General features: G+C 41.9%; 1 protein-coding gene and 1 long non-coding RNA gene across 3 annotated transcripts in view; one reads left to right on the top strand and one right to left on the bottom strand.

Annotated features, from left to right (window-relative positions):
- The window catches only part of LOC118249289 (uncharacterized), a 35,068-nt gene that overhangs the window by 2,418 nt on the left and 6,272 nt on the right, over nucleotides 1-26,378 (bottom strand). Inside the window, exons 2-3 of one of the 2 annotated variants that reach the window (XR_007708873.1) lie at nucleotides 24,965-25,042; nucleotides 10,332-10,467 (exon numbers count right to left, since the gene is read on the bottom strand). This is a non-coding gene — a long non-coding RNA (uncharacterized LOC118249289). The remainder of the gene's footprint in view (nucleotides 1-10,331; nucleotides 10,468-24,964; nucleotides 25,043-26,378) is intronic. The other variant, XR_007708874.1, reaches the window with a different exon arrangement.
- On the top strand, nucleotides 16,656-18,507 carry FOXL3 (forkhead box L3). The gene is made up of 3 exons (XM_035548972.1): nucleotides 16,656-16,762; nucleotides 17,507-17,675; nucleotides 18,025-18,507. The coding sequence occupies exons 1-3, from the start codon at nucleotides 16,656-16,658 to the stop codon at nucleotides 18,505-18,507; spliced, it is 759 nt and encodes a 252-aa protein (XP_035404865.1).

Genomic DNA, 26,378 nt, shown 5'->3' with positions numbered 1-26,378 from the left:
CAGGGTAGGAAGAGGGAGGGGAGCTTCAGGGATTCAGCCTGCTCTCAATTAGCAGTTATCTCCAGCAGCTTATCTGATTAATGGCTGCACCTCACACTGTGCCTGTATAATAGGTGCAGGGAAGGTGCTTTAAAAGTGCTTTGCTCCTAATTACCATGGAGACTGACACAGTGGGTATCTCTCATTAGAGCGAACAGCTTCTCTGTCCTTCCCCCAGTCATGCTCAGATGCTGGGCCTGGGTGGACAGACCACACAGGGGTGGGAGGGTAGCAGGACCCAGGTGGCTGGTGCCAGCAGGACCCTGAGCATGATGGAGTTGGGTAAAGGTACATGCTGCCATCAGCACTGAGCATCCTCACATCTTCACGCCCTGCATCAGAGTCCTTCTGCCCTCATGGTCCAGCTCTTTTGGAGATGACCCTCAAAGTACAATGGCACCCATCTGTCATGTTTGGCACAAACTGTCCCGGAGCAAGAGAGCTGCTACGTGTTGGTGTGATGCATTACTGCTTACAGCCTTATACCTCAGACCCAGCTGGGGGCTGAACCACAGCTTAATTCCCTATATTGCCACAGATGGTGACTTTGTACAAATCAATTTAGTGTGTCTTTGCAACAAAGCTAAATGAAATATGCACATATTATATCTTGAGGTAGCTTAGCTGAAGTGTGACCAGCTATTGTGCACAACTATCCCTACAGTGCTGTGACTTGATGTCTGCCCCGACTTCTCCAGAACTTGTCCGCTCAGCTCCTGGCCTACAGTGACCTGCAGTGTGCTATGACTCTTTCCCACTGAGTTACAGGAAAAGCTTGTGTCTGCTGCCAAGGGAAAGCATTGGAAGATAATTTATAACTCAGACAACTTCAGTCTGCACATGAAGAGAGTGAACAGAGCAACTGAGTCTTGTGGCTGTGGGCAAGGGTCAGGGACTTGGAGCCGCCTCTTTGCTTGTTCTCCTGAGAAAATGGTCTCCTACTCAGCGGAGAATTTGCTCCAATTCTGGCTTAGCATCTAGAGCTCTCTGTCTTCCCTACATATCAACTGTCTTCAGGGCTGGTTTAGGTGTTAGGATACACTGGTGCGACTTTCAGGCCAGACCAGTCTGCTGAACCGGTTTCAGAATTTTGGGGCTCTGGCATGTGACGAAGAGACAAGACTGACCTCACCCCTTTTCCACCAGGTAGTTCCTTTGTTTCAGGTATAAACATGCAGATAATGATAGTCACCAGCCAAGAATTTGGAGATCTTTTTGGAAAAGTCGCTCTACCAGCACCAAAGCCATGTCTGTACTATGAACAGGAATGCAACAACATTTCCCAATCACAGCTGAATTCCATGGAAATTGAATCAGTTCATGGCTATCTGGGAGACCCTATTCTAAAGCTTGCTTCCCTCTACCTCTTTTCAAGAAGTTCACATTATCTCACATTCACTGCAAAGTAAAGAAAGGTTTTAAAATACATTTACTTTGTAAAAATACCAAATCTTCTATAGAAATGAGCACTGGTGAATTATGAATGAAGGCATGCAGAGCTGAAAGCCCCTGCTTATACATTTTTAAATGTAGCCTTTCACTTCTGATAATACTTTTAAAAACCCACTGGACTGGAGCTTACAACTGATTGCAAAAACCTGCCACATGCCTTGCCACCACGTCCCCTGGTCTGACGAGAGTCCTGGCTGCCTCAGCAAAGTCACACACCCTGCTGCCTCCCTCACAACCTGGAGGAGGCCAGCAGGTCTGGGCAAAGGTCACTTCAAAGGGCAGGAGAGGAACAATTCACAGTAAATAGTAATTATATACTGACAAGAAATTGTTAAGATTAAAAAAAAAATCAAATTTTAATCTCTGGAGCTCTTATATTGGTTTGTTGCTGGGTTGTTGGTGTAGAAGCGTCCATCCCTACTAAGGGACATCCATGGGCAGGGGGTTGTCAGTGCTACAGAGCAGGGCCCAGACTCCAACATCTCCATCACAGCAGTGGCACATTGGCCTGCTGGGTGTTGGAGGTAACGTGCTACCTTGGAGGAGATGGTGAATTGCTTAAATGCCAGTGAATGTGCCTGTGTATGGGGGAATGAAGTCTCAGTGAGGTTCCTGAGCTCAGGTGTGATGCTGTACCAGCATGGCTGTACTGCACACAGGTGGGAGCTGGGGCTACACTCACAGGTGCTCCTTGTCCTTAAAAATGTGTCAAAGCCCTCCTTTAAAAACGTCATTGTTTTACTTTACTGAGTAAGAGACCCACCAAGCTTGAGATGAGCAGCAACTGATTTCAAGTTATATGAACAAGGGGGAAAAAAGAAATCCCCAGCTTATCTTTTCCTCTCACACTCTGTCTCTATCAATCTTTCTTCAGAGACAATTTTCATTACTTCAGAGGTAAAGGCCAGGAGAAGACCTTAGACCTGATCCAAACCTGATCTTCCTTCTGTCAGCATTTCACCAGGGGTCCCTGAACTGAGCCCAGTAATTATCTGACTTAAGCAGTTACCTGAAAGGTGACTGTAGCTGATTTGAAGCCACGAGGAAGCAGCAAAGCAGCCTGATCCCCTTGGCAGCTTCCTCTGATGGCCTCTGCTTAATGTGTGTCTTCTCTCCAGCCTGAATGTGTCACCTTTTTGCTATGCCCTTTTTCACTCTGCCATATATAGCTGGTAGTCATGGTCCCTTGCAACCTTTCTTTCAGCTAAGCTCTTTCAGTTTGGCCGTGTCAGTCTCTCCCAGACTCCCATCAGCACTTCCAAACTTTTCAGCTTATGGACAGTCCCATCACTGGTGCAACCAGTGCTTGATTGGAGGTAAAACTGCCTTCTCCCATATACCTATTTTCCAGTCTGGCAATCGGACCACATCCAGGCAATTGCCAACTTTGTAAACTCAGGCCTTATCTGTTTTCTATTTGTTTAGCATTAATTATAGTCCTGTGCATGCTTTTCATCTTCATAGAATTCCTTATCAGCCTCTTGGATGACAAGATGTCCCACCTGCAGGACTGGCTGTACCATTCAAGTATAAATGCAGCAGTAATGTCCTTCTAGTCCCGAACTTAGACCCACTCAAGCTACCCAAAAATTAATTCTCATGGGCCAGAGACTTCCTTGGCCAATTCTTCTAGTACTCTTAGGAACAAATCTGACTTTTTCACTGACAAATGATGTCTAACATTTTCCTAGCTATACAGACCAGGAGGTACCAGCCAAGAAGAGATCTGCTTTCCAAATACAGAAGGTATCTTTTGGGTACCTCTTGCTTTCCCATGGCTGTGTCAGCTTCAGTATCTCCACCTAATATTAGGACTGTGGTGTTGCTAGGATATGTTTTGCTTAAAAACAAATATCCTTTTCATCTTCCGTAACCCTTCCTGCTCTGGATTTTCAATTATATATCTTCCACTTGCATTCATTTTGTGGGCCAAATGATTTCCAGTTTATTTTGGATGTTATCCATCGTACACACATTCTTTCTCATGTGGTGTATGTTGCTTTTGTTTCACTCTAGTGGTGTCTTTGTTTCATCTGTAAATCAAAAGTGGGCTTTCACCTCAAATTGCTGTCCTCTGTTTCAAACAGATTATTTTTTTTGCATGAGTTTTTGCTTCTTAAGAATTGCCAATTGTTAGTGTTGTTTTTTTTTTTCCGTGTTTTCTTGTCTTCATATTTTTTTTTCATTAATTCCATTTGACAATGGTCAGCTTTGTTAATATCTCCTTTGCAGCACAGCATATACACTACTGGTTTTGTTCAGTAGAAATTTGCAGTCGGGAACCTGTGGTTATGAACTGTAAATACTCAAAAACATTAAACCCGGTCTCTTACTCAGCTCTGTGATATTTCCCAGTCTGACCTCTGAAACTCAGTGCATTTCCTGGCACAGACTCCTAAGTCAAATATATATATATATATATATATATATATGTATAAAGCTTTAGAAAAATGGTTTAGGTAGAAACTTAATGTGCAAAATAGCTCAAGGTACAATACCTAAGAGTGCACCAGGTTATAGAAAATATGCGTATGCCGTCGTGGACCTGGCTCTCATCCCACCACTTAAGGGAATTACCAGCAGTGGTGTTCCAGTTCCCAATCACTGGCAATATGCCCTTCTGTAAATGCAATTAAAAACCTCTTCCCAGAAGAAAGAGAGACCCCAATCCAAGCATTTTTTTTCCTCAAATTTTTTATCAGACTGCACCATCTAGAGGGCAACAAGAACATCACCCCGCTCCAGCTCTGGACTGCTCCTTGGAGGAGTACCCTTGCTGCAGATATTGCTATGTCCCAGGGCAGAGAAAACATTTCCACATCCCTGCTGCCTCCTTGTAGGCGTTGGAGCAGCTCTGCAGAACCACATGCTCCGGCAAAGGTTTTTCTGGCTCTGTGTGAATGCTGTCAAGGAGCTGTGTTCATCACAGCAGGATGAAATCTTTCCAGAGACGTGACCCTGGCCCTGTTAACCCTTCCCTGCCCTCAATAGTAGCAAGCTATTCCTATGATCCTTTGTTATTATGGTCAACCTTTAACCAACAATAAGTATTCATACAGTATGATACATACAGACCTCTTTCTTGTCTTCTTTGCTTCCTTTTTAAAAATACACGTTCTTCCCATCTTCACATGAAAGTTCATTATAGTCGACCAGAACACCATGGAGCCAGCTGTTGCATGTGCGCTCTTATTAAATTCACATTAAGCTTGATAACAATCTTTTATTCAGCAGGAGAAGTGTCTCCTGGTTTACTGTGTGACATCTGATTTATCAAAATATTAATCAGTTTATTGTTAGGACATTATCATGTACTACTGTATTAATCAATGCACTGCTCAGAGGAAGGTAAATGTTTTTGCCAGGGTACATGCTCACCCATGAAATCTTAGATAGAACTGAGGTCATCTGTGTGTCAAAAAATACCCTTCTACACTGTGACAGCTCAAGAATATTCACCGCTCAAAGAGAAAAAAACTTGTTTCCAGTCCCTGGACCACTTAGCTAGAAAGGTGGGCATCTAGTGGTGTAGTGAGAAAACAATTTTCTTGTTGACTTGTTGCTTTAGAGGTTGATAGCTGGTAGGTGTTGCACAGCTGCAGGAGGACCAGGGTGCTGCTATGAATGGCAGCAGATGATTCAGGGAGCAGTGAAGCTTCTCAGAGCCACAGGTTTCTACCTCCAAAGTGCAGGTACATGCTAGGTCTCAGGTGCAGCAAGGTCCAGTAAGAGATGAGACCAGGCTCAGTTTTCCCATCAGATAATAAATGAATTATTAATAAAAATGTTTAAATTAAAATTATGAACTGCTATAACAATTGTTTGAAACAGGCCTAGAGAAGGCAGCAAGAGACTGCTTGATGCACCAATACCTACACAGAGACAAAGTATCTGCATTCAAATAATTCTCAGTTCTAATACAAACAGGCTAACAGTGACATGTTGGAGGAATATGAAGAAAATGTACAAATTAAATGGCGAGACCAGCAATGGTCACCCCCATTTTGCAGTTTAATGTTTTTTAGTGTCAGGCTTCTCTTTGCAGGTACTTGACAAAATTCACCTGGCAAGTGGAGTAGTGGTTTGTCAAGCAGTTTGTGACAAGACCAGCAGTGCCATCCTCAATGTTTTTGCATGGAGTAGAACAACTCAGTGTAAAAACACTCGTGTGCAGTTCATGAAGAACTAGTGGGTCTGTACTCCTGACTCCTCACTCCACATGCATTCGTTTTTCTCTGCTGCCAGACTGAAATTAAAACTTCCTCTTGGATCCTCTTGACTCTGCAGAAGAAAAGATTTTTGGAAGTGGACACTCTGATATGATGCTTGTGGCTGTTGTACAGCCCCAGACCACTGGGACTAAAAAATAACTAGCCACAATACTGACGTAATATTCCCTTTAGAAGTACTGTTTGTTGGTAAGGAACATAAAAATTTAATTTTTTTCATTGTCAGCACTCTACTGTAAATGGAAAGTGGTGACTCTCCTCTCATTGCTCCAGCCACCTCAGGGAGCAGAGCAATGAAGCTAAATTAAACCTTTAAATGGGGTTTACACAAAGAATCCTTGCTGCTCTGCCATCCGGAGGGAAATGCCATGAATATACACCATGACGTTTTTTGGGCAGCTGTGCTTGGAAATGGTCTCTCTAACGGTTTCCGCTCTGCTCCTGCATAATGAAACCAAGAAGGCAGCATCAGGGGTCTTTCCCTCCCATGGATTAAGGGGGATTTGATACCTGGCAAGGAACAGCATCTGACCCTGTAGGAATATGCAGCGAGGCACGGCTGTGGAAGGAGCCTCTGCTCTTCTCAGTCTGCCATGCCCTGTGCTCTCCCCTTAGTCAAACCTTCGTGAGTCTGGTCACACAAACAAGCATGGAGAGGGCAAAGCCAGCAGGGACACCTGCCCCGCCTAGGGCAGAGGGGAGCAGAAGGCAGTGACTTTTGCGATCCTTCCCTTTGATGGGCCTCGACATCCTGCCACATCCTGATGTTCCACTGGGAGCATCCTGATGCCTTGCCCCAGGACACAGCTGAACCCTTGCTGGGGACATTTTCGCGGTGACAACCTGCTCCTGCATCACAATGCTGACAGTTTCTGAATGCACTTTGATGTCACGCCTTGAAGCCAAATTGCTCTGGAGGGCAATGTGATGAGAAAACTTTTCAGGTGGGTGTCCTTACACAAAAGTCTTCTCCTTTCCCTAGACACCAAAAGGAATTTCAGAGATTTCCCAATCTCCCCTTCATCTGGTAACAAAATGTATTGACAAGCTGCAAGACAGATGCATTTGTAAGACCCAGATTGCCTCAAATAGCTTTACACTGTCCTAAGAAAAATTGGGGCATCCCTTAAAGTCTGTGAACAGTTGCTCTCCTTTGCTTCCAAATAAAGATTAAGTTCCAAATTGGCCAAATCAGATATGAATGTGTAGGGGTTGGAGCCAGGCGACAAGCTTTAGATCCAGACTCCAGCAACCAAAAATAACCTTGGGAAACAATCTTCTAAACTCCCAGTTTTAATCAAGAACATGTCCATCCCCACCCGTATTCCAGGGAAATGAATCTAAATACATCTCTGGCTTTCTGCTTGATGCTGTTCAACCCCATACCAAACAAACAAACATAAATAGCTGTGATGCCTTTTTTTAGAAGAAGTTTTCCCGACAAAAGCTAGCAAGAGATACAGAGGCCCTCAGACACAAAAAAAGACTGAGATGAATTCTGTGTGCTTCAAATTTAGAGTTATTGGGATCCAATATTTATATTCAGTTCTATTTCAAAATGTGAATTCTTGATTCAGATGGCCTCTCCATGACACTGGTGTCTGATTTTTATTTATTAAGTGAAATGAACAGAAAGAAGCGCTCTCTGCCCAAGCTTAGTTATTGCAGAACAGCTCCAAAGTATTTTGTATGACCTGTAAAACTCCCATGCTCCAGTTTCTCACCCACCAGCATACCGTGATGCACTGCCAGCAGATTTCTCTGCAGTATGTGCCAGAATAGGGTTTGCTGCTTATTTTAAATGATCGTTTGGCTGCTTTGCATCCTGCTTCCTAGAAATCATAATTCTACCTCAGCTCTAATAGAGAACCGTTGTCAATACTAACGCATATCTCTTCATAGCTGAATGACTTTTAAGATTGTCTCTAAGTTGCTTCTTCAGTGTAAATTACCTGTAGTAGCCCAGAGCCCATCAGGTAGATGCTGCTTCAAGTCTTTTCCAGGTATGCTAAATAAATAACACCAAGCACCATCGAGCTCAGCTTAGTCAGCTGAGAGCTATGCTTATTCTCCTGCTGTCAGACCCTGCATTGGAAAATGCAGCTCACATCAGGAGGATGCTTCTACTACTGATCTCTGCTGCTCATTTTAGTATGTGCGTGGTGTTGTTCCGTTGAGATAAAACCTTAGACATGAAGCAGAATAGGCCAGACTGTCTTGTACCATTGCTTCTTTTCAGATCAATGATGGGTGTTGGGCAGTGGTAGTACATGCTTTGGAGGGTCAGCATATTATTTATTAGGCTCTGAGCATTTAAAATATGTATATATATTATTTTTTTTGTGTGTGATTCTATCTTTTTTTTTCCAAATTCACTAGTATTGAAGAGAAAAAGGAGAGAAAAAAATTGTCAAGACTCCCAGAAAGCCATAAAGAAAGAATGTTTGAAACTATCCCTGTGTCTCACCTCCACCCACTGATCGTCCCTTTATGGGCCACAGTCTACAAATGGTAACACTGAAGTTCCTATTTGGGACTATCATTATCAACAGGATCTGCAATTAAATATGGATACATTCCTCCTTGTTTCCTGGGTTGTGTCACTGCCTTTGCCACCACCCACACACTCAGCTCCTCCTCATCTGCTCCCATCCACCCTGGGCAGCTGCTGTGGTGTCGACTGATAGAAGTCCTTTACTTGTGGCTCTATTTTACAAGGACAATGTTGGGCAATTTGGGTTCCCTCGTAGTTGTGGCTTCAGACTGCTGTGCGGGCAGTATACATGGCATAAACCTAGCTCTGTTTCTTGTGAAGCTGTGAAATACCTCAAGTAATACCATTTTTACCATATGGTTGGGTTGCAGCTCTAAGGAGAGATATGCTTTGTTCACTCTGGGGACTCTTCAGCAGTATTAGAGTAGACGTGCACATAAACAGTTGGATTTAGGAATATCTTTTGCATAGTAAAAGTGCTGAGTTTGCTCCCCTATGATTTCTGAGATCCTATTTGTTAGCTTTTGAGCATACAGACAAATACAGAGCCCCTGAATCCTTGAAGTTTCATAAATTGCTGTTTGTCTTGAAATTCATGCCAGCAGATAAATATGCATGCCATCATTTATTATTTCCCCAAAAGTGTTCTGTTCAGAGCTCACAAATTGTAAACAGTATTTCTAAATTCTGAAGTCCTGAGAATTATTCATAAGAATTGATGGGCAACTTGGAAAATAAGTAAGATACTAAATAAAAACAAACTGCTCTCCCAAATACTCATTAACTGAGCTCTTAAATAACAGCCCTTTTGCTTGCACACCTAGTCTAACACGTTATTACAAAAATAGGTTAGACAGAAAATGCACAGGATTTGACTCTCAAATAAGGAAATCTTCAACTCTTAATCAAAATATGTGGTTTACTGAGAATTTATTTACATATACCTGAAAGCACCAGGCACCTGATGAACAGGAAGGAGATGATTTTCCATTAAAATACTCAGCTTCTCTAAGCTTTTGTTTTGTTAAATTCAGTTGTCTAAAGGAAGGTAGCTACACGCTGAACACAAGACAAGTGAGAAACTTGAAGCACTACAATTAGGCTTCAGACACTTCTAAATCCCAAAGACGTATCAAAATGACCAGACTGAAATGTTGATGAAGAAAGATAATCTGGGGTCAAAAATCAATGGGAAGAAGCAAAATCAAAGCTTTTTTTTTTCTTTTAAATATATATATTGCTTTTAGCACACTTAACCAGTTCAGACATAAAATAAGACTTCACAAACAGACACACAGCAAAGCTCCCACCATCCCAAAGACAGCAGAACTGAAGACAATAGCATTACACTCCAAATATTTTCACATGGAACTATACTAATGGTGATAATGCACTTCAGGAGGCAGAGATCAAAGCTTATTTTTCTTTAGACTCCACTGCAAGCATCAGGAAACCTTCACAAGATGACAAGGCTGGAAAAGCAAGAAGGAAGCTTACACCTCTTTAAGGAGCTATCAGCAGAAACCTCAAAATGCAATGTTAGCCAGTGATTCTCTGCTGAGACTCACTTTCATGTGATAGATGGTCAAATACTTGAAGGATGATAAATGCTGAACTTTGAATGATTATCCTAATTCAGAGGGAGAGAAGAAGACTTATGTCTGGCGTTGAAGAAAAAGTAATCAGATGTCCCTGACATTTTAGCCATTAAGTGTTTATTCTGGAATGAAATAGAGCAGTTTAACTGGTATTATCAAAACACAATATGTTTGGTATTTTTTTCAGAATTAAGAAAACCCTTGACAATTGAACTTCCTTACAGGGAAAAATAATTCAAATCACAGCTCTAATTTAGGAGAATTTTTTTTTATTATTTTTAATGGGGAAAAAAGAAATTTTGGTAATGGAGAAACATTAATACCATTTGTCAAGAGAGAGGGAGGAGACATCTTATACGGCATGATTCCATTTTAAAGACAGGTTTTGTGGAAAACTGGAATACCCTAGAGGGTTCGTGCAGCCACAAGTTGCACCTTATGAAGAAATCAGAAGAGAATAGCTGAAGAGAAAAGGGTAGATGTAGGGTCTGGAGAGGGGGGATCCTGCAGCTCACTTACACACAACCGGACAGTCCCAGGCTACCATCCCCTTCTTCAGCAACAGCACTTGCTTAAGACCCAGTTTCCAGTTGCTCTTCTCCTGCCAGTTTGATCTGCATTGCTTTGGGATTGTTCATGCAACTCCCAGAAAATTCTGCGTGGGTGAGAGAGTTATGAGTAAGTGAACTGGAATGAATTATTATTTTCAAACGAAAATAAAATCGGCAAAACACAATGGTGCTGGTTCTCCCTGTCCCTTCTGTTCTCCCAAGGTGCAGCAATCGTAATGCTAAAAGGGGCCAACAGGGTGCAGAAAGAGACAGTAAATGACCATGGGCCACTACAGCTGTGGGTCCCAGATCAACAGATGCACAAACACAATCTCACAAACTTGTCCAAAGTAGGAACTGGAAGTCTAGGGACTCTGTATTCAAATGGTCCTTTGATTCAGATGTGATTCCAATGGTCCCTAGAGGGTCATGGTTTCTCACATGGCCTGTCGCTGGTGGTCAGAGGTGCAGGCAGCACAGGGAAGCTGTGCATGTGCTCCAGCAGCCCAGGCCCCCACCTCCTCACCCTTCAAGAAGCCTGCATCGCCATGGGGCTGTTACCTTTGCACTTATCGGGCGACATGCATACAGTCTGTTTGGGCAAAGCTTGTTTGCAAACAAGGGCCCTCAAACCAAGGGCCATGTGGTAGAGAACAGGCGAAGTACCATACACACTGGCCAGCCCCTAAGTGGCTACCAAACTCCTAAATATTGCCATTTGTGACTGGGTAAGGTGAGTCTGTTTTGTCATTTAGGTTTATGGTGGTAGGAAAACCCCATTACCTATGGCATCTTTGGCACCCATTTTTGTCCCTAGAGTAAACCTTAGCTCAGCTGGGAATTAGCTTCTTTGCCTCATCATTGCTCCTCCATGCTTGGTTGACTGTTGTCCTTTATACTCAACCATGATGGCTGAAAATAAATGTGTGGGACAACTTGTGCCAGTTTCCCCAATTTAACAGCATACGGACGTTTATGTGAAAGTGTGAGCCAGGATGTTTGTGTTCTTTCTCCTAACTCTCTCGACAAAATGATTTTATAAATAATCAGGCCTTAATTGTGTGATTCCAGTTAATGCAGAGGGAGTTAATTAACATCTGGAACAAGTTTCCTGGCCTGAGCTATTAGCTGTGTCTGGTGCAGAATTCAAACAATGTATGAAGTGAGGCCTATAGCCAAATGATTTTGTACATAGCTGAAATGAGAAATGACCAAAGATGGATGAGGTATGGCAGCTGCGCCAAGATAATGTCCGTTTTTGGTAAACAACTGTAGACATGAGTCAAGGCATGAGTGCTGTGCCGGTCCAAGAGGTGCACTATGCTGCGAAGAATAAGCATCACCTCTTGATTTATCCCCTCTTCAAATCCTCCATCTCTCCCTACTTGTCTCCAAAAGTCTCATGGATCAGTGATTCTGGAGACTTTCACAGCTGAGGGAGGAACAAACCCACCAGCAGAAAGGCCAAATCTCCCTCGCAGCCTTGCACATTTCTACTGTGTTTTATCCTATCTACACGCAAAATCAAACAGGAGGATTTAATCTTGTGCCACCGAGAAGGAGAATACCAAGCATGAGCAAGCAAACTCTGAACCTCTGTCTCATTTATCTCTATCAAATACAGAAATCCATATGTGGCCTTTTAACCACCAGCATCCCTCCTACAGAACGGTCCTGGGCAAACCAAGACAGAATGTCCCTGGTCCAGGGTAAAATTTTGAAAAATTTATGGGGTAAACACAAACCATTTTGTCCAACCTCAAATTATCTTTTTTTATTCTTTGGGATTTTTTTTTTTAATTTCTCTTTCTATCATTTTTTGTTTTAAGTAGAAAACAAGTTCAAAAAATTCAAGAATTTTTGCTTAATAAATGACTGAAAATAAGAGACCTGCTTATTGTCTCCCTTCACTGTCTTTGAAACCTTGATCCCATGGAAGCAGCTCCTGGCTTCTTACCCATTTGGTAGTTGTCACTTCACTTGTTTGGGAGCTTCCCTCAAGAAAAGGATTTGTTGTTCTCTTGGAAAGGGAGATAATAATAGAGAATAAATCAGTCCATTGCTTTGGGGAGTGACAGACTGGGGTACCAAGTCTGCACACCACACAGAGAGGAAAACTCCTGCCTGGTCCAAAGGGACACACAGCCTCTCCTGGTGACAAAGTGGTCACAGGACTTCACAAGACCATGGAAAAACCTCAGTTTGGTCTCATGGAATTTCTGACAAAACTGCTTATTTGGCCAATAGTCGCAAACCAGGAGTAGGTATAGAAACAGCTTTTGACTCTGAAAACTCTTCCTATTTTTCACTACTGAAAGATACTAAAAATGCCCAGGAATGGATTTTCACATATGTCTTGTGAATCTCTATATTTACCTAGGGTAGGAATAATATATCTGAGCTAGTTTATACAGTTGCTCTCTTATTACCACCCTCCAATGTGATGAGTTGTTATTGAAGATTTCTTATCCATGTTCCATGTTTTAGTAGAAACCTGTGTTGTGTTTTATGCATGAGTTTCACACTGCTGCAGCTAGAAGGCATGCAGATGAAGAATGCCTCTCCAAATAATCCCCTCACTAGGAAACATAAACAATTCTCACTGAGCTCCAGCAGAAAACTGCAAACTGTGGTGCAAACTGTATTTCCATAAAGTTCTATGCAAGAACATAAAAGACAAGCAGAAGGGAAAGCATCAGCGAATGGACTTGGGTGAAGTGGAGAGTAATTTAGGATGAAATGGGGCTGTACAGTTTGGCAAGACTCATATTTTTCCTCAAAATGGCAATCACTGAGCTCAATGTCAGAAGATCACGTATATGGGGTATCAGGTGCCACCACAGCCACAGACCCAGCCACGTCTTGGGGACTGTCCTTCTCCTTATCCCATATCGGAGCAATTTGGAGAGTAATTACCACCACCTTAATTTCCCCATCCTTTTGCCAGAGCTGTAGATTTCATGCTAAAAAGAAAGCAGTTTACTGGTGATATAGACTACCATTGAAAGCTGCTGAAGACCACCATGTTTCCAATGAAATTAAAAGGTCTGGGATAAAACCCCAAACTGCAGCCAGCTTTGGTGCCCAAGTCAGAGAGAAAACAGGAGAGGCTGTGATGCTGGGCGATGCCAGGCTACACCAGTAAGAGGACTGGGATGCCAGCATGCAGTCCCACACTCTGAAGTACCTACTGGTACTCCAAGGAGATAAAATGATTGGTAATTCAGCCCTCTTTGGATTTATGGCCAGTCTGCATTTCATGCACAATTTCCGTAATCTGTGTCATAATTACAAAAATTGCAAATAACTTTTTAATACCTACATTAAAAAAAAAATGCAAATCTTTCACAGTGTTTTTATTGCCTATTTACAATCTCAAATCAAATGGTTTACAACTTTGTGTTCTGAAAATATACAACATAAGAAAACACTACCCCGGCAAAATTATACTTTTATGGTAATGACAGGGATGAGTTATAGTTACTCTAGTTAAACTATAACGGCTGCACAGATGCTAGGAAAAAGCGGTTGTACAACATGTTTTGCCACCATAAGCACGACACCTGCTAACTCTGCCATGGTACATGTAAGAGCGCATTAGCCTTTCTTTATGAATATTATTTTCAAGGATTATAATTGGACCATAAACATTCACTTGGGGATAAAATATCAGTATGTAGGCTTTAAAAAAATACCTTGAGAAATAGTCCGTCAGTTTTGCATATCTGGATTTTAGCAGCAAGTTTATGAGAGACAATATATGCTTCTTTTCTGATCTAGTTGGATTCAAAAATGGTTTGCATTCTTCTTGTGGTCTATATGAATTTACAACAAGTGAATTTAGTGATATTTAAAGATCCCAAACCTAAATCCTCCAGTCCACTGCTGGCAATCAGGAAGTAATATTTATTCACAGATTGCCTATTACACAGAAGGAAAGAGCAGGAGTTTCCTTATGCGTCTTGCCAATGTGCCCTGCAGAGTCCACCACAGTCTCACTCCTGAGATGCTCCTTGAGGACACCAGAGCCAGTTCTCATGACTCACCACATTTGTTGAATTTAGAGTCACAAATCAGCCACCGAGATACAAAGTTAATCTAAGTTTTTTGTTTTGTTTTGTTTTTGTTTTGTTTTTATTTTTCCAATAAAATGGGTGAGGAATATGGTGGCAATGAGCTCTTTCACAGAGCTGAGGTAGCCACCAACAGCAATGAACATTATGGATGTGCTAGACAGGAGTGGGCTGGTCACGCTCACCAAGGCTAGAAGATGCAGGAATTGAGGTAAATCATATTACAAAAAGAATGACACTGCATTAATTTGCTGTCATTCCCTTTACAAAAATCTTTACTTACTACTTACTCTCGGTAAGTACATGAAGGTTTTGGTCAAAGTGTATTGTCTGACTTTTTCATCAAGTTGATTTTTGTAAATGGAGTATGAAGGGTGCTGACAGGTTATGTAATATCAGAGCCAACTAGCCCAACTTTAAAAAAATTGTGATAAATCAGAAGCAACAATGCTTGTATTACTGAAATGTCAGTGAAGTAAAACACCTTCAAAGAAAAGAACCACTGCTAAAAGTCCAAGTAGACATTTATTTGCATCTCAAGGATTTCTGCTTTAGTGCAGGAAAATCTTCCTGAGTTCATGTTCCACTCTTCTTCTTTACTTTAAACCATCTGGACAGAGTATGAATGAAGATCAGACATAATATATTTCATTCTTCGTCACTGAATCTGCTCCATCTTACTCAGTATTAAAGCCCTGCCAATGCCTTGGGCAGCAGTAGCTGACCCTTTGTATTAAGACCTCCTCTGCAGTGGATGCCTCATGCATATGCCTATTGATGTATTTTAGAGTGAAGATAATTTTTTTTATTTTGGATTTCTTCACTTGGCTTTGTATTCCATAGAAAGTACCTCTTGTATCTACATTTTCATGCCATGTATTTCTCCTTACTCTCTGCTATATACTGTAACATTATATTCCACCAAAAAAGCTACTTTATACCCATCTTTGTCAAAACCCTATGGAACACTTAAACATCACTTGGAAGGGCTCTTTATCACTTGGGTGAATTTTCCCCTAACTGTATCCTTTAACTCCAAAAGGGGTTTGGGGACATACTTTGTATGAAGGATGCTATAGAAAACAAAGTTGCCTTGCTAGTGGTTCTGCTTTTATATTTCGATCCACACAACTCTCTGCACACCAATTTGCTTTCTCTTTTCCAATACCCATTTCCTCCTGGGGCTAGTTCCTGGGACAGAGCTGTCTTCAAATAATTTAATTATCATGTGGCATACACCTTTTTAGTCCCCTCTGAAATGGTGTGTGATGTCTTCAGTTTACATCACTTGTTGGAAAACACTCCACAGCATTGAAAAACTATTAAATTGTTACAGTATTGGATGCCAACACACAGGGCTATTAGTCTAATTCATCCTTCAGATCAAAGCCCACACAGGCAGCTCTCCTGCCTACAGCTATTTTCCTTTTACTTTCCTGCTTGACAGTAGTCCCTCATATCCCTCTGTTCTCCTTTTTTTGAACATACACATTTTCCTTTAGTCATGGAAATATAATTTATGTCTATTATACTGCATTATAGATTGCAGATCGGGACAAGCATGCGTTACTGCCTGGATTGTCTGTTTATTGTACGTCGGGTTTCTAAAAATAAATAAATAAGAAAGCCACCCTGCTTCACTGGGGACAGAAAAAATAAGAAGGGGGAGGACTTGGGGGCTGGAGGGGGTGTGTGGGGGGAGCTGGACTCTGTTCTCAAAGTTTAATTTCCAAGCAGGGACCTTGAAGCATGGTTTATTAACATCATGCTGTTTGCTTTTGTCACGTTGTGGATGTGGCGGGGGAAGCACTGGCCCCGCTCCAGCCCAGACCACCCAGCGAGCCACGCAGAGCTACCGGCAGCACACACCCCAGTTCAAAGGTTCACCCCCAATCCACCAGTTCCATCAGTCACCAGCGCCCGGCCCCACCGCCCCACTGGAGGCGAGAGCAACAACAACAATAACACCACCCCCCAAAAAAAAAAAAAGAAAAAAAATTATATGCTAACAGACGGGCTGTCTGGGATGCAAGAACTGCAAAAACAATCCCCACCCCAACAGGGAGAGTATGTGTGTACGGAGGAGAGGGAGAGTGAGGAGGGGGAAGAGAGGGAACGAGGCAGACAGAGGGGAGGGAAGAAGGGAGGAGGGAGCCCAAGCTCTGAGAAACATCACTCCATCTCTCTCACTCCACAGGAGCTGAGCAAGGAGCAGGACGATGTTTGACAACACACAGTACCCCTATAACTGCTTTAATTACGATGGGGATGATTATCCTACCTGTAGTTCTGACGAAGAGAAAAAATTCACCAGACCGGCGTATAGGTAAGATGAAGTTTTTCCGAGTCCCCTCATCCCTGGGGAGGATTTTGAGCTAGATTTTTGGCAGAGTGGGATCAGAGCACTCGGGGCAGTGGGGTACCTCGCCCCAGGTGTGCATAGTGGGGCTGGTCCTGGTGCTGGCACCGTGGTGGGCAGATTTCCCCCCCTCTCTGTGCCTGAAGTGTTCATGATTTGTTTCTTCTTGTGCGGGGTCACAGCAACTCTGGCATGCTGTTGAGCGACCAGAACTCAAATGGTCTCTTCTGACCTCCAGGAGCCCTAGGAGAAGGGGAATTAAATGTGTAACTTGCCAATGGGGGAGTTGGATGCAGATAATCGGTGCTGTGGTGGGAAGATGCACGGTGTGGTGCTCACAGGTCCTTTCCAGGAGCAGGCAAGGTCTCTGGTGACAGGGCTCAGAGCCTGGTCAGTCTCACTGCAGCCTTTCAGCTCAGGGAAACTTTTCTGATGGAGCTTGAGAGGTGGGTGATCTTTCTTTAATCCTCTGGGACTCTGCTGCCTAGAAGTAATGCCTGCATTTCATGCTGGTTATCGGAGAGGAGAGGCAGTGACTGCGCTGGGGCTCGTCTCTTGGACATCTCGGGCTAGGGTGCAGAACCAGAGACCAGGGTACAGAAAAGGAGAACTTTTGGAAGCGGGCTCATAGACACACACATACCTGTGTAGTCCTAATAACGGAGTATGTGGGCAAGGTGACTCTGTAACAGCAAGTTTTCCTTTTTTCAGCTACATTGCCTTAATTGCAATGGCCATCCAGCAAAGTCCTTCAAATAAAGTCACCCTCTCTGGCATTTATGACTTTATAATGAAGAAATTTCCTTACTACAGATCAAATCAAAGAGCCTGGCAGAACTCCATCCGACATAACTTATCATTAAACAGTTGTTTTGTGAAGGTAAGACCTATAACTATATATTTACATACACACTGTGCATGGCTAAAAAAAATATGCAGGAATAATCTCATAACTAGGAAAGAAGGAAAAGGAGCAGCTGAGCTGCAAATCACTTAAAATCTTCCTGAGTTGTCAATTATAGAGATAAAGAGTATGTCCTTGTCTGATGTGTGCTAATAGATAACAAATTGAAGAGGCTGGAGTTTATCCTATTCATATAATGAAAGAGAATAGGCTTAAAAGTCTTGTCATATGTGTTTACACCATTCTTGAATGTAAATGAATGCAGATGTTAAGCAGCAGCATCTGTAACACATACAAATAATGAACTGCCTTTAAATAAATACAGGTTCCCAGAACAGAAGGGAATGAGAAGGGGAAAGGAAACTATTGGAGCTTTGCAACGGGATGCGAATCCATGCTGGATCTCTTTGAAAATGGGAATTACAGGAGAAGACGGAGGAGGAGGAACATGAAAAGGGAACATAAAGAGCAGAGATCAAGCAGAGGGAAAGGTTCTTCATCCCCTGATATGTCTCCTATGGACTCTGCTTTTAACAGTATTTCCTCTTCTGAAAGTAAACACGAAAGAATTGGATCAGGACCAAGACTACTGGAGCCTCGTGGGTTTGCTCCAAACAGCACGACCAGCAGGCAGAGCCTGAGCAATTCCTCCTTAGCAAAATCGGATTCTGAAATTAAATTCAGCATCGATTACATTCTTTCAGCCCCTGACCCTTTGCCTGTCCTGAGATCTCAGTACAATATGCAAGAAAATAAATACCATCTACTGGAGGCCCAGCAGATTAATCTCCAGTTCTGGACAATGTGATGTTATTTATACATGGTAACAAAATCTGAGTTGCAGTGTATTCAGCAGCCTCATGTCACTGAAAATCAGCCATCTGCCTCCCTTTTCTCTCCCCGAGCAGTACGCAGAAAGGGTTACTGATTCACCAGCTGGTACTCTGTCTATCCCCAAAGAACTTTGCTAAGGTTAAAGTCTAAATAACTGTAACCAATAACAGTTTTTGCTATGCTGAAATCCATGAAATTCTAGCTTTGTTTTCTAAAATACCCTGGACATCACCAACCACCACAAAGAATTTCCTTTTTTAAGCAAAATCCGACAGAAAAGAGACTTGCTCATCACTCAACACTTTATTAGAGACAAAGTGAATCGGATTCCACTTTCACTGGTGGAAATTATTATCAATTCCACCAAAGTGTATAGGTCAGATCTTGAGCTGATCTAAAACAGTATAATTCTGTTGATATGTGCTGCCTGAGAATGTAATGAGTTGGGCAGGGGGGGCTTTGTTTTCTTAAAAGGAATCACAGAAAATCACTCTGTCTTCCCTTAATTTTAATTTTAGCATCATGTCTCAAACTGTTGTGTACTATGCAGTTTTAATCCATCTTTATTTAGTAAATGTATCTATTAATAAGTGTTTAAGGTATATTTTTGTTGATATTCAGGACAGACTGGTTTAAACTGTTAAAGTTGTATTCAGAAAAACTCCACGAAAGCAAATTGCAAGGCTGTTGAACTCTGGTAGACATTGATGGATAATGTGGCAGAGGCGTAGCGTCTCCTAATACTTTGATTTAAAAGCAAAAAGAACACTTTCCCCTGGTACTATCAAAAAGCTTCCTGAGATGCTACAGGAAAGTCCTTGAACGTATTTCATTTAGCAAGTATGAAGGGAGACACATTTTTCCAAGAAGCTGTGTTCAGTGTCAACTGAAGCCAAAATTCCACCCACCTGCTTTGAGACAAGTTGTATATTCTTATTAAACAGATTTTTATTGATCCTTCTTGCGAGCAACTACCAAAGTGGTACCTGATATGATTTCAGGAAAGCTGGTGAGATTTATAATTTACAGATAGCAATGTTAGATAATGAGCTCCATTTCTAATGAAAGCCCTTTCATTACCATTTACATGCAGCAGGGTGTTTCAGGACAGAACCTGATGGACTATGATGAACTGTAACTAGCATTTAAGAACTTGTTCTTATATAACTTGCTCATGATAAATTGCTTCCCAGTACCTAACGGCAGCATCAGCAGAGACACTACAAAATCTTGGTTTTGGCTTGGCTACTAAAAACTTTGCCTTTTGAAGATAAAAGAAGAAAAAAAAAAGGAAAAAAAGAAAGAAAAAAAAGAAAAAAAATACAAGGATTCTAGTGGTTTTAAGCAACCACATATATAGAGATAAAATTATCTTTACAACATGAACTAAAGGTAAATGAAGGTATATGAGATAAGATTAAGCAAATTGTGCTAGAGGAATGCTCAAGCATGACTTGAATTTTTATGCAGAAGCTTTGACATTTCACTAAGTTATTTTACATTGTGTCTAATATATACTGTACATTTATACTATATATTCTTATATATTGTTATTGAGAAAAGGAGCAATATTACTGTACTTATATGTTGTAAAAATGCATGATGTATGTTGCTATGATGCTGAAAGTCCTGCCATGTACTGAAAATTTACCATCAGCAGTATTTCATGCCAATTGGTAATAAAGGCTCATTTTGGGGAAAACTATAAAACTTGCTATCTTCTGGCATTTCCATAGCATGCAAAAGTCTTTGCTTCTTCAAAAAAGTCAAAATGGAAAATCATGTCAAAGTCACATCACTGCGTGTCTCCCAAACTGTCAAGGGATGCCTCTTGTGACCAAATTCTGCCTTCAAATGGGAGTTTTCAGTTCCTGTGAATCAATGGTTGTTCTAGGCTATTATCTGAAAGCAAAATTTGACTCATTAGACCCAATTGATCGTCTGTTTACAATGATGTTAGAAAAAGACGAAAACCTCTGGGGTCACTGGGAAGATGGATTCTCATTTGAAGATAAATGAGAATTTGCTCCTTTAGTATTTATATTCAGTAGTCAATAGGTGTGGGAAGCATGTCTGCAGTGAGTACCTCAGTATATGCATGCACTCACGTGTGTCGATATGTGTGCACCTCTACATTTATATATTCATGCTTAATATTCATATTTTTTCTTGATTGTTTTAAACATGCAATGCTGCTGTTAAGCTGATAGTTATAGTACACATGGCACTATATTTGAAATATATATTTTTTGCAGTGAAATGCGCATATGTTTCTTACTATGTGTTCTTTGTTACTGCTGTTAGCAAAAGGTAACCAAATAGACAGCAAAAGTTCCCACCAAGCATACACCTCGCCCAGATGAATGCAGTGGGCTGCTGAGACCAATGGTGAAACAGTTATGGCTACTAAGCACTACAGGATAAATGCATTAGGAAAGGCAGAAATATACCCATATAGATTTGCAGCAGAGCTCCAAAACCATTTTCAGTGAGATGAATTAATATTCACAAATAACCATTTCCTTTGCTCGCAGTAAAGTGCCTGCTAGGAGAGACTGTCATACTTGAGTTTCCCTAACATATAATCAAAGAAATTTGTGTACAAATAGGTGTTAACATTTGTTTTGCAAAGGATATCAATCATATTTCAAAAAATGAAGGGACATATTTCAATTTACCCAGTATATTATATTCTGACGACTCCAGAAAGGTTTCCAGCACTTAAAGTGAATGGCATTTAATATAGAACAACATAACAGGGGTGAGGGCTAGACGTGACCTTATTCAAATGTCGTAGCCATTACAAAGCCATTCCGAATGTAATTATAATTAAATACTTTATGCCTTTCTTGCAAATCCTCTGATCGATCATTGATATTAACATTAATATTGTATTACCCCCGAGCAAATGTCTCCCACACAAGTGTTATGGATCACCAGGTTTCCATTAACAAAGTTGTGAGCTATTGCCGTATGCTGATCGTGGATAAATTTACGTAAATTACCTTTTCTCAGGGAAGGGGGGGGGGGAAGTCTAGGGTTTTTTCTTATCCCTGCACTCCAGTGCTATTTCTTCAGTTCCATCACAGCCTGCCAGTTACTTCCATACAGCCATAACCAAAGAAAGAGAAAAATCTCACAGGAACATCCCTCCTTGCTCCTCTCTGAAGCAGTTGAATATTCCCTAGATGTGGCTGGTGTGGTTGAGAACAGTTTGGTGCCTGGGTTAAAAGCTGAAGCCAGGGTTGAGCAGCACATGCAGGCTGCAGGAGGGGGCTACCTCCTCATGGGCAGGATGAGGACAGGGGTCTGCACCCCACCGATGCCATCCCTGAGATGATTATGCTGTGCACAGCAGCCAAAATGAGCAACGGTAAAGGTGCTTGGCTGAAGTCTTCATTTCATGGGGTCTTCCTGATGGCAAATGGAAACCCAGAAGGATCCTTGGATTTCCTAATCCCAAAAAAGCTGCTTCCCCTGGGGGGCTGATGCTGCCTGTTCCAAGCCCAGCAGCAGGGGAGCAGCTCCTCCCTGCCTGGCAGTGGAGAACAAGCCTTTTGTCCTGTCCTCTTAGGATCATAAATACCTTTGCAAAGGGAAAGATGAAAGGTTTCTTCCTGGGGAGAAGCTGGGTTCAGCCTTGCTGAGGGACCCCGGGGTGTTCTGTTTATGTATCCATTTAAAGAAACGCTTCCCATGATAAATCAAAGATTTTGTGGAGCTGTGCCAGGTTACTCTGTAGTGGTTTGATTTCCAATGATTTAATATCTTGGGCTTTTGTCACTGATATCACAGAAACTTTTTTTCACATGGCAAGATGATGCTCTTGCTGCAGAGTAAAATCCAAAGTACACGGGCAAAGATGCAAGCACTTTTTTCCTACAACCAACATGAAGAGGCCAGATAACACCCAATGCAAGTCAGTGGCTGACCTCAAATGCTGGAACATCTCCCTCATAGCACAACCTTCCCCACATTATGGGAGCACTAATAAAAGTTAGGAGAGCTAAAACCAAACCTTTTCTTTGTCAGTAAAGCCAAGTTGCCCTACATTTCCTACAGTCAGATAGACCTTACTAGTTGAGTCCCATTAAATCATAGCGTAAACAGAAGCTGTGTTCAAGAAGCATTTGAAGGGCAAACCATGCTAGAGAGCTGGTGCTCACCATGACTATATTTTGTTGTGCTGCATTTTATTGCTTGGATTGTCACAGCCCTCCTCAGCCACACGCCAAGTTGGTCCTCAAGTACTGTGCAGGGCGGTCTGCATGCTCCCTCAAAGATAAATGTAGGTTTTCAGTTTTGGACCATTCTCTACTCCTAGAGGTTTTTCCTTTTGGGTAGGAATTGCCTGTTCAGGTCCAAATGTTGCGTGTCTTTTCCACTCTATCTCTGGTAGAGGGGACACCCTGGGTGGGGAAGGACTATGGAGGGACAAGCCTTGAGGAAAAAGCTCTGCTACACATCTTCCAACAGTATACAGCTGTTTGGGACTCTGCAAATGGTTTGGTGCAAGAGTCCTTGGAGCTCTGCATCAGGTCTGTATATACACCACCTTGCAAATGGGCAGTAGCTCCCAGTGTCCCACCACACTCAAGCTCAGGTGCTAGAGGGACCCTAGCCCATGTGCTTGCATCATGCCTAAGCAAACAGGGTCTTAATCTTCACCTCTGGCAGTGTAACACATCCCTCCCTGTGACCAGTACTTCAGATCCCAAACCCAAAATGTGGAAATCCCACTCTGATCATTCCAGCTGGACGTTCCCTTCTCTAGATCCTCCGGGGTGCATTCTCCTCCCAGCTCTGTGGGTGTAAATCCTTGCAAATCTATTAACTTCAGTGCAATTGCTTTTGGAACTTAAATAGCACGTGAAAATGAACTTTGCATTTTGTACCCAATGTCTCTACTTACACAGTCTGCCAAACTGTGCCAGCAACTCATCTTCTAGATAGCATTCACAGAGTAATGAATGGTCCTGTCTCCTTATTTTGCCTCAGCTTCCAGCTTCTAATTTCTTGCTCCAGAGCATGGCTACCATATGCACTGCAAGGCACAAAGAACCTACTACATACCCTCTGTCTCTTTTACTGAGAATGTCTTTCTTACTGCGTGTAGGGTCATTAAAGATCAGGGTAGGTCCAAGCCCTATGGAACTCACACTGGCATTTTTTTACCCAGAGAGCTAACATAAAATAACAAAGTAAGCTGTGCTCCCTCCCACCCTAGCTACAACAGTTGGAGGCAAATCCAACTGTGAGAATTTTGCCTGAGAAAGAACTGCAGGATTTCTCCCACTGTGAAATCCAGCTGTTAATTCAAACAGAAGGGATGGACCTGACCAGATAGGCCAACTGGCTTGTTTCCATCCCAAAGTCCATTGTGTTCCACAAGTTCCTAAATTTATGGTTGTGAAGGTCTTCCAAGCCCTGTAACGGAGTATGGCATGCAATGTTTTTGTTATGGAATGCACGCTGCAAAGGAAAAACAAGGTTTGAATTTATCTTTCAAATGAAGATCCTGGAATCTCTCAGGATAAACAATCTAAATTAGGAATCAAAACACGCCATGTTTCTCACCATAAGTATGAAACTGAAAATAAGCACTTAAAGAGTACTGTCGGAGAAGAAAGCTAGAAGTTGCAATAACCCAACCAACTCTCTTTTTGTCATGAGCATTTCTGTGTGTGCTCATTGTCACTTCCTAGCAGGGGATGGCAATGTGCAGCAATGGGAACAACCTTTCATCTTTGGGGGACTGTCATTTTGTTGGAGTGTTTCAGAAAAAACATTTTGCATTTCAGGATTGAGCTGTCATTATTCACCATCAACGTTTATGTTAGGCACATATTATCTTGTCTTGCTTTGAGCAGGCGGGAAATGAGGTACCAAAATGCTCTTTGACTTAACAGTGCAGCTTTTCTGTTGCTACAGCTCCACAAAAGAACTGGTCTGACAGATCTGCTCCCTTTCAGGTCTTAGTCAAAGATGCAATGAAGATTTAATAGGCTTGGAAGTTTATTCAATTTTCAGAGTGATATCAGTGGTTCTAATTAAAAAAAAAAAAAAAAGAAAAAAAAAGAAAAAAAGAGACTTCCTGAAATTTGAATGGCTACAACAATGGTACTCTTTCTCTCAGTCATAAAAATCTTTTGTTAGTACTAGTAGTTGGCCTTACAGTCCCATGTATGTGAATCTAACTGCCCCCCAGAAGCTGCAGTTTCCATAGCTGCTAATGGTGAAACACTGTCATGTTTTCCTTTGTCCAGGAAAAAAAATAAGATAGAATCAACTTTCCTCTTGAGCCCAAAGGCTCCACTGACCATTAGCCATCTGTCCCAAGCAGATCAACTCTAGCTGAAAATCCTTTCTGAGTTTTCATGCCCAGACATTTATCACTACATCAAAATTGCTCCCTGTTTCCCCCTCAATACCTCGAGGCATTAGGCTGTGCTTGTATTGACTGCCACCAGTATCCTCTGTTGCTGTCTTCTCCTTCCAGCATGGACTATCTGAAAATGGGAAACAGAAGCAGTTTTTCCATAAAATGAATCTGGAAAATAACAGGTGCAATGAGCCATGTTTTGTGATTAATCTGTCTCAAGCTTTTCTAAAGCTGAGGGCTATATGAGCAATTATCAAGCCCTGGGAGGCATTTCAGTACTAATCAGCCCATAACATTGTTCTGCACTGGAGCATCTGGGACTGGCTTCATCAGTTGAATCCTGACTCTTATGAAATGAATGGGAGTTTTGCCATTGGGTTCAAGTGATCAAAACTTCATCTTCTGTTGCCAGAACCAGAGATTATTCAGTTTAAATGCCGTGTTGACTGCAGAGAAAATTAAATACCTTCTAGAAGTAATTTGATGTCTTCTCAAGACAAAATAGAAGCTTGTTTCCACAGGTTTCTTTGGCTCTGTCTTTCAGCCAGAAAACATACTCCTTGAATTCAATGGGAGATGTGTACAAATAGGGAAGAAGTTCCTCAAAGCCCAAGGGCTGAACACAGCGGAACCAGATGTTGGCATCTGGGGTGACATTCCTGGTGCAAAGATGTTTGTATGTTCTTTGAGAGCACCTCTGTTCTGGGGCTGGTGTACGCATCCAAATAAACATGTTAAGCTAGGCTAACACCCGAACTTGGGATCTCAAATTTTTTTTCAGCCGGAAACTGTCCCAAATCTGCTACAGTTTGGCAAAGGGGTGACACTGTATTACTTTCTATTTTGTTTTGCTGTTGATGAAATTACAGGAAAATAAATGTTTTCAAGATGATACATTGTGTATCCCTAATAAATACCAAGGGCATTTAATATAAACTATGGACACATGGTTTGCTTTGTTGTTCTAAGTAACCATTTCCTTTTAACCAAATGAAAAACTAGTTGTGCTGTGATGCTGCAGATTATAAATTAGCAGCTCTCATATGGTTTTGTGCAATTGTTTCTTGAAGAGCTTTAGGCTACTTCAGACAAAAATTTCAAATAAAATGTGAATTCATTGAACTGTAGCTTGTGGTATTAGATTTATAATAAACAAAGGTAGGTCACATAATCATGTCATTGAAAACAACATTTTAAAATTCAGCCAGCAACATTTCAATCTAGTTTCGGTTCTGGTTCTAAAGTCAAGAGGAAGCTTGGTGCTTTCTGCTTCCCAGTGCGTGAAACCAAGGTGAGCGTAGACCAGGTGGAGAGCATGCAGCCAGGCATGCACTTCAAGCTGGTTTGCTGAGATGGGAGAAGAGAAGACATTTCTTGTTGGCCAGAGGTGGCAACAGCTGGCTCCTGCCTCAGACAAGGATGGAGGGGTCAGCTGAGGAGAGGAGTGGGGCACAATTCAGTCC

The sequence above is a fragment of the Cygnus atratus genome, chromosome 15, assembly GCF_013377495.2.
Source record: "Cygnus atratus isolate AKBS03 ecotype Queensland, Australia chromosome 15, CAtr_DNAZoo_HiC_assembly, whole genome shotgun sequence".
In the NCBI taxonomy this organism is placed as follows: Eukaryota; Metazoa; Chordata; class Aves; order Anseriformes; family Anatidae; genus Cygnus; species Cygnus atratus.
This window is presented reverse-complemented; position numbering and strand designations above follow the sequence as displayed.

Bases quoted from the DNA above. Each gene is read 5' to 3' on its own strand.
- FOXL3 (XM_035548972.1), top strand. From the start codon at position 16,656: ATGTTTGACAACACACAGTACCCCTATAACTGCTTTAATTACGATGGG. The intron at 16,763-17,506 runs GTAAGATGAAGT...TCCTTTTTTCAG, and splicing joins TTCACCAGACCGGCGTATAG to CTACATTGCCTTAATTGCAA. The intron at 17,676-18,024 runs GTAAGACCTATA...AAATAAATACAG, and splicing joins TAAACAGTTGTTTTGTGAAG to GTTCCCAGAACAGAAGGGAA.